At 38.7% G+C, this 8,192-nt stretch overlaps 1 protein-coding gene across 1 annotated transcript; it reads right to left on the bottom strand.

The window, feature by feature from the left end:
* Positions 1-4,937: 4,937 nt before the first annotated feature.
* Positions 4,938-8,171, bottom strand: LOC107460303 (beta-galactosidase 13-like). Its single transcript, XM_016078662.3, has 7 exons — positions 7,771-8,171; positions 6,953-7,661; positions 6,699-6,866; positions 6,425-6,606; positions 6,217-6,323; positions 6,008-6,120; positions 4,938-5,930 (listed from the first exon to the last, which is right to left on the bottom strand). The coding sequence occupies exons 1-7, from the start codon at positions 8,148-8,150 to the stop codon at positions 5,061-5,063; spliced, it is 2,529 nt and encodes an 842-aa protein (XP_015934148.3). The 5' UTR covers positions 8,151-8,171; the 3' UTR covers positions 4,938-5,060.
* Between the last annotated feature and the right edge of the window lie 21 nt (positions 8,172-8,192).

Genomic DNA, 8,192 nt, shown 5'->3' with positions numbered 1-8,192 from the left:
TGAAAGATTGAAGCTGGGGATAAGAAGGGGAGTAGCCAAACCTGCTGAGCACATAGACCTTACAGATGATTGAAACTTTTAGGGTCATGTAGCTCCTCCTACTGTGGATTTATGTAAGGCTGTTTTTTGTGTATTATAGTCTACTGTGGAAGTATTTTGGTATTGGGAACATCACTTTTTTAGTTTATTTTTCTTTGTAGTAGACCACTTTTGATAGTACATTTTAGCTGGAGCATTTATCTTGTGACTAGTGCAAGTTGGATCCATTGAACTTATCTAATGTGTGGAACATATTAAGGACCACTTTTGTGAATTATATTATTCTAATGATGCAGTCGTTTTTAGTTGTGTACACTTTCATTCAATATCATAACATTATGTTTATAGCAACAAACAAAAAAAAATTTCATCCATTCAATCTAAATAACATAAGATACACTTTTTATAACTGCTCTGTTTATAGCCAACAATGACCACTTATCAGTAAACTTTACCACATAACACTGCAACTATTAGGATTACACAACAACAAAAAAACATCATCTGCATCTTGGTCTGCTTTTTCATGTTTTCTTCCAACTTTCGAAGTTTCTCCTGGACCGAATTCAACTTTACACAGATTCTTCCAATACAGTCATCAACTTCCCCAATCTCCACCTTTAACCTCTATGTGTTAACACTAAGTCTATCAACCCTCTTTTCTTGTGCATTTTCACCCCTAATTTCACCTTCTACCCAACCAGAGTGACACTGTGAAGACAACAAGCAAACATTGCCAACTTCTTTTCTTCATCAACCCACTCAAAAAATTTGCATCTTCTACTTGGGCAAGACATGAACCTTCTATTGGATTCTTGGGTGTATTAAAACTTTTCAGAATCAGAGAGTCTCCACAGAAGCAACGACTCCTTCTCTCCTTCTGCTTCAACCACTCACCTTTCATATCATCTTCATTATCAATCCACTCAAAAAAACTGCACCTTGGCACTCGTCCACAAGCTACATACCTCCTTCCATGGCTGGCCACTTCAGAAGAAGACAGAACTACAATTGCCTCCCCACAATAATACAAATGTCTTCTTTTGTTGAGACTTCTTGCACTCGAAATTCTGGAAGAACGTTGGGTGGAATCCATGCAAGATGAGAAATTTTTAGCAACAAATAAGAAGAAATGGAGAGAAGAGGAGAACGATGAACAGAATAGGGTTCTGGAGTTTTAGGATGAGGGCAAGGATTATGTAGGGTAATACACATGGGTATTTTGGTAAATTTACAATAGCTAAACGTTTTATTTAACATTCACTGTGAATAGGGACCCAATTAAAACAAAAAATTGGTATAGGGACTCAATTGAAAGGAAAAAAATTATAGGGACCTAACTAAAAATTTGGCCAAACTATAGGGACTAACAGAGTAATTAAATATTATTTTTAAATTAAAACTTCTAAATTTTGAATCTATTCCGAGCACTAAAATTATTTTATTAAAACAGTTTTACGTGAAAACGCGGGTTCTTTCACTGAATGTTGTCAAGGATGTTGTTCAGAAGTTTGTCTCCCAATCTAATCACATGATTGCCATGAGCAAGGAGCAAAGAAAACTAGCCAGCAAACATGAGAACTTCCTCTGAAAATCAAGAGATAGAGTGGCTGTGTTTATGAAGTTCGTTGATAATCTTAACCAAGATGAAGATCCTACCACTGATGTTGAAGAGGAAGCTGATTCAGAGGGGGACGGCTCTGATGCCTAGTTTTGTCTCATGAAATTGCTGCTGTCTATTTTTTGTCTCATGAATACTGTTTATTTTGTTACTTTTGAACCTTTTTGTTGTCATGGATGACTGTATCTTTGTAACTACTATTGCACTTATTTTGATTTATTTGACATTATGATCTGTGCTCTAACTGTTTCTTGCAGGATTAAAGGTGTTGTTTATCTTGATCTTGCTTATTGTCCGCCCTTGATGACAAAAGGGGGAGTAAATGGCATGATAAAAAGCATGAGTAGCATTAACATGTGAATTTAATGCTGATCTTTTGATCTTTTGATTGCTGCTACTATTTTCTGTGTTTTAAAATTGTTTGTGCCAAAATAGTTTGGGCATAAGAAATGGTTTTGCACTTTTTGATAACTGCTAAGTTTTCTTTTGGCATGTAAATTAGAACTTGATGTCTTGTTTTTGTTGCTAACATAACATGTTGCATTGTGGGCTGGTTTGGTATTGCTGGTTGATTGAACTCCCTTAGTCAAAGATGAATTATATGCAGCTCCTTTTTGGACTCTCTATAAGTATAATGTAAACAGGAACAAAAAGGAAAAGTATAAATCCAGGGGGAGCTACTCTTGAAAAAGAAAGGGGGAGCAATACAAAAGCAACCAACATCATTCAAAGGGAAGATTCTTAACTTAAATAAAATTCTTTTTCTTTTTGATCATTGCTTTAATTATGTTTGTCATCAAGGGGGAGATTGTTGAATTAAGAAATTAACTAAATTAATTAATGATGACAAACATTATTTTATTGGGCAAATTATATCACAAATGTTAATTATTTGTGATTAAGTGTTACAGGCTAAAATGTATTGGTGCAACAGCCCAATATAAAAGCAAGCAGCCCAAGTGGATGAAAACTAGAAAGAAGGCTGGTGGGCTATAATACAAACAGAAGCCCAAAGAAAAACAAAGCAAGACATCAGGCGGGCCAAGCAAATCAAGACCCGATCCAAGACCGATTTGATTTCAGCAAACCCCTCCATCTTGCTTCCAAAGCAACATTCATTTTTCTCTATCTCAGTCAAATCATAGAAGTAAGAGAAAGTGCTTAGTTCCTAAGCTATTCAAAGAAGAGGAAAGAAAGAGAAGGTTAGGCAAGAAAGGCTAAGGTCAAATCAGTAAGTTCAAACCAAATCAAGCTTAGGCAAAGGTTAAAGGTAATTCATTTCCTATTGCATGTATACTGTGTTCCTCTCTTCTTCCCAACTCTCTGCCATTCCAAAAATGGATTACAATAAAAAGTTGATTTCTGCTCTAATCTGCTGTGTATCTACGGTCAAAAGTAAGTCTTGGGGACCAAGTAGCTTCTCAATGGCCAAGATCTGGGTTTACAATTGAGGATATCTATTTTCTGCTTTTCTATGGTTCTTGGTCACCAAGAGAAGGTCAGAGCACATTTTCCTTTCTAAGGACCAATGAGAAAAAGGTGAGAAGGTGGGTTGGTGAAGCACACTGCTCAAAGTTTGACATAGGAAGAAGAACCCAACAACATGCAAGGAGATAAAAGAGGTTTGTTGTTCATTCAGAAGCCGAGGAGAAATAACCAGTGTGTTGAGGTTCTGTTCTGAGAAGTGTTCTTTGAAGAAGTTCATCTAACTGGGCAGTGTTTCCTAATCAAAGGAGCATTCTGCCAGAATGAAGAGCTGAATCAGAGGATAGCAAATCTGGTTTATCACATAGCAAAGAGGCTATTAAAGAAGTTAATCTCCTTCATATTTTACAAATTGTAATTTACTTTTCAATGTTTATTTTTCTGTAATTTCTTGAGTGAAAAGGCATATTGAGAGAGCTCAAGTAAAAGCCATGAGTGGAAAGAGGCTGAGTGATACACTTGTGAGAAAAACCTAGAGTTATTTTCAGATTTCTTTAGGTATGTCTGTGTCTTTATCTTGTACCTATAAGGTATCCCTTCTTTAGTTGGGTTAACACTAAGAGTGAAGAGTTAGGTATTAGCATAGCCAATGTCAAGTTAGGTTAGAATTTAAGTGTGAAAAGATTGTGTCAATCCTGTGGAATTGGTGTATGTAATAATTTTAACTATAGTGGAAATTCCTCCATTGTTGTGGAGGGGACTAGACGTAGGTTGCATAGCACATGGCAACCGAACTAGGATACATGCTGGTGTTAGCTTCTCTCTTCTTTGCTATGTTCTATTTTCTGATTTTCATGAGACAAAAATAAATTGTCTCTTAAATTTTTCGCTACTGAGTTCAAACAGAATCAGAATTGAAAGTTTGCTTTAAAGGGTCATTTCAGTAACTTAAAAGAAAGGCATAGATTCAACCCCCCTTCTCTAAGCCTACTACAACCCTCAGAGTCCTTTAAAAATAAATAAATTAGTATTAATGTTAAGAGAAATGTTAGGAGTCATTAGAATTTATTATTTTTGATAATTACTTAGTCATTAACTCAATTTTTTTAGTTTATTAATCTAATAATATATTTTATTTCACACTCTTAAACATTGATGGCTAACTAATGTTCAAAAATAATATATTCTAATTATTTTCTAATATTTTTCATTAACTAAAAAATACTAGTAATACTGCGCGTCAAAGTTATTTTATAAACCAAGTCTAACTAAATTGCCAACGAGTTATAACTCAAATGGTATAGTTTTTCCGTACTCATTTAAAATGTTGCGAATTCAAATATTTCTATCTTTAATAAAAAACTTGATTGAATTTAATTAACAAAAAGACTTAGATATATAACATTATTCAAAAGATATTACTTGATTAGTTTTTATTACAATTAGTATATAAGAAAATCAAATAATTAATGACAATCCAATGTGTGCAGTGGTAGGACGTGTGGATATTGAAATGAAAAAATATGGAAATGATATTAATGAAGTCAAATAAATTTTTTTGACTGTTTTGGGTTGAAATATTTTAGTTTCCAAACATTTTTCTATTTATTTATCCGTCCAAATTAAAGTGTATAAATTAAAGATTGAAGGATTAATTTGGGTTAGAATATTTGTTACGCGGTTGATTCAATGTCGTGACAGAGGAAAAGAAATAAGTGAAGTAGTTGCAGGGAAATATGGAAGAGAATAAACAAAAAGAATGAAGATATCTTTTGAATTCATAATATATAATAATAATGAATTGAGGCATTGAAGCATGATGTGCAACAAAACCAAAAAACGGTGAGTTTGAGCTTCTGGACAATTAAGGGTGTGTAGTGGGATGGACGAACCAAAGCAAGGAAATGATACACGAGTCACTGCTGGCCCGCTCCCTCACTCACTACTCACCATTATGCAATATGCATGAATGCATCTAATAGGAGCATTTGACTTGGATTGCAATAGTCTTAAAGGGAAGAGCAGAGCAAGCACGTGGGGCGGCGCCGAAGAGTTCGGGGTCGACGGGAAGCTTGCAGGACTCTTTTCCTAAGCAGGCCTTCTCGACAACGTCCCTGGTGAGGGCGGCATCAAAGGTGCAGTTGCCTAGCTGGAAGGAACCACAGTCGCCGGATGGGTTGCCGAAGCTTGCAAAGTCAACAGAGATGATCTTCTTCTTGTTGGGGCACTTGACAGAAGCGTGGGGCTTCGAGAGAGGCTCGGAGGTCTGCAATTCTCCTTCCTGATCCCCGGGCTTGTCGTTCCATGACTGGACAGCAGGCGCAAAGAAGTCATGGACGTAGCTGCAGACGGTGTCTCTGGAGACGAGCTCGATCTGGATATTCTCGGGGTTGGATGGCTCTTCCTCAAAGATAACAAGGAGGTTGTCCCTTGGGTTGAGGAAGGATCTTGGGATGTGGAATACATCCTGGCTAGGCTCGTCAGTGCCACGTACCTTGTAGTCCACCCAGTGACGCCCAAGGCCATTGCCGTTCACCCACATCATTCCCTTCTTCATGCCGGTCATCCGTATCGCCACTGGTTCCCTTCCCTCTGGGGTTGTGAATCTTGTCTTGTACCATGATAAAGCAGGCCCTACTCTTCCCTTCTCTCCCACTTTCTCCCATGACACCTTCTTTGACCCTTTCTCCGTGTATATCTCCTTCTTCTCCCCTTCCAGACCAGCCCTGGCACCCCATTTGAATCTTCTTTTTGCCAGTTCAATATGTCCCATTTTCGTCTCCAGCCCGTCGATCCTTACTTCAGCCGGTCCTGCAAACCTGTGTTCCATGTATGCTCCGCTATCCTGTATATGCGTCCACATCAGCAAAAATAACAACATATCTCATCATTAATTATATAAATAAATAAAATAGATCTTACGTGTAATCCAGTTACGTAAGCCATGATGGATATCTCATTCTTCCCAGCCTTCAAATTTATACCCTTTATTAGCATTTTAAACTGTGCTCTCTCGCTCGTGCCGTGTCCAGATCCTTATAATACACAAAAACAAAATTAGTGTCATACATTATATTAAGCAAGCTAGGAATGGAGTGGCCATGGATTAATTGCAAGATGTGCATCCATACCAACGTATTCTCCATTCACGAATGCAAGCAATCCATGTCCAAAACTAAAGATATGAAGGTTTGGGAGTGTTCCATTCTTGAGCAAGTCTTCTGGGTCGAAGTCAAAGCTGTAGTACGAATAAACGAATTTATTATGAGAACTGCAGTTGCATACATATAAATAATAAAGTGGTGAAAATAAAATGTTTGAGTCACAAAACAAACTCACCTAACGGTGTACCATGCATAGTCTGTGGTGTCCTTAAGGAAGGTGAAAAGCTCAGGAGGAGCTGTCATGTTACCTGGCACTACTTCAGCGGTAGTTGGAATTGGCTCACTGAACACCTCCCACTCGTGATTGTTTGCGAGTTGGGATCTCGTGAAGGTCCTATAATTGTGTTGTGCAATGATCTGGAAGTATATATGCAAAACAATGGATCAGAGTTAATTATTATTTCATTAAGTTTGAGCTATTAATTAGGAAGGAAAGGAAGCACACGTACATTGTCAGTGTTGAGGACCTCATTCTTGCAATCTGGGATAATGCTGATGGAGTGTCCAGGAACATAGAAATTCTTGCCTCTGAAGTTAATAGTGACAGCTTCCGTGCTGTGGTTATTAAAGAGGAAAGCAGCACAGATGGGAGTTCCGGGTTTCTCATAGACTCGAATCTGTAAATATAAATAAATTTAATAATGAAGGTATATTGAAGTTGATGCATAACGCATATAGATAGCAGGGTTAGCAAGCTAGTTACCTCATGGAATTCATTTAACTTTTGGGTAGTGGATGTACCATAAATTAGAGCCTTCTTACAGAGGTTGATAGCCCTGTGGACATCTCTAAGATGACCCCATTTTGGTTCCTTTGTCATGCCGTATTCATCGAGAGGCGCTGCATCGTAATAACCGGTTACTTTAAAGGCAGCGGCATTTCTTCCAAAGTTGGTTCCACCATGATACATGTAGTAGTTGGCGACACTGCCGTCCTTGGAGAAGAAGCGGGCCATGGACAAGCCAATATCTTCTGCTGATCTCCTGGATACAGGGTCTCCATACACTCTGTATTGCACAGTCCAGTTCTCTGTCCAGACCCGGGGTTTGTATGGCTTGTTGGGTCCAAGGAAGGTATCACCACAGTGCCTTCCATTGCAGGAATTGATAACTGGATCAGGGGCTTCCTTCTGCTTGCACATGATCCACGGCACTCCGATGTTAGTTTCCACTGCCATCTGGGCCGCCCAGTTCACGTACTCTATGCCGCGTTCGTCGTAAGCAAGTTGTATTTGGTTGTACTCATTCTCGATCTGCGCCAAGATGATGGGTCCTCCCTGGGAAGCAAAAAACTTATTGTCCTTCATCATTTGTACTATCCTCATCACGTATTCCTTCATGTGCAACTTGAAGGGTTCATTGTTAGAGCGGAAATAGATGCCAGGGACATCTCTTAGCCAATATGGAAGCCCACTGTTACATGTATATATGTATGGATTAGATGAGATCAATGAATGATGAAAGAAAGAAAGAATTGAATGAACGAAATTAAATAAATATTAATACTACGTGTGCCACCCACCCATGATTCCATTCCGCTTGGATGAAAGGGCCCAGCCTTAGGATTAAATACATCCCTCTCTCTTGAATGAGCTTAATGAACTTAATAAGATCGGCGTTCCCTTCAAAGTTGAACTTGCCTTTCTCTGGCTCATGGAGATTCCAGAAGACGTAAGTCTGGATGGTGTTCAGGCCTCCATGTCTTGCCTTGTCAAGAAGATCAGGCCACATGTCAGGAGTGCTACGAGGGTAGTGGATGGAACCAGAGAAGAGGAGCTCCCGTCTGCCGTTGATGAAGAGGGACCTGCCATCGTAAGTCACATTCTGAGGGGAATCATCCCTCTTGCGAAGACCGAAAGCAGTGGTCGATGAAACCATCATGGAAAGTAGCAGCGCAAACATAAGAATGCTACGGCAACCCCACGTCGCCGCCATTCTTATTCT

This window comes from Arachis duranensis, chromosome 8 (genome assembly GCF_000817695.3).
Source record: "Arachis duranensis cultivar V14167 chromosome 8, aradu.V14167.gnm2.J7QH, whole genome shotgun sequence".
Taxonomy (NCBI): Eukaryota; Viridiplantae; Streptophyta; class Magnoliopsida; order Fabales; family Fabaceae; genus Arachis; species Arachis duranensis.
Note: the sequence above shows the minus strand (reverse complement) of the source record. Positions and strands in the feature narration are given on the sequence as shown.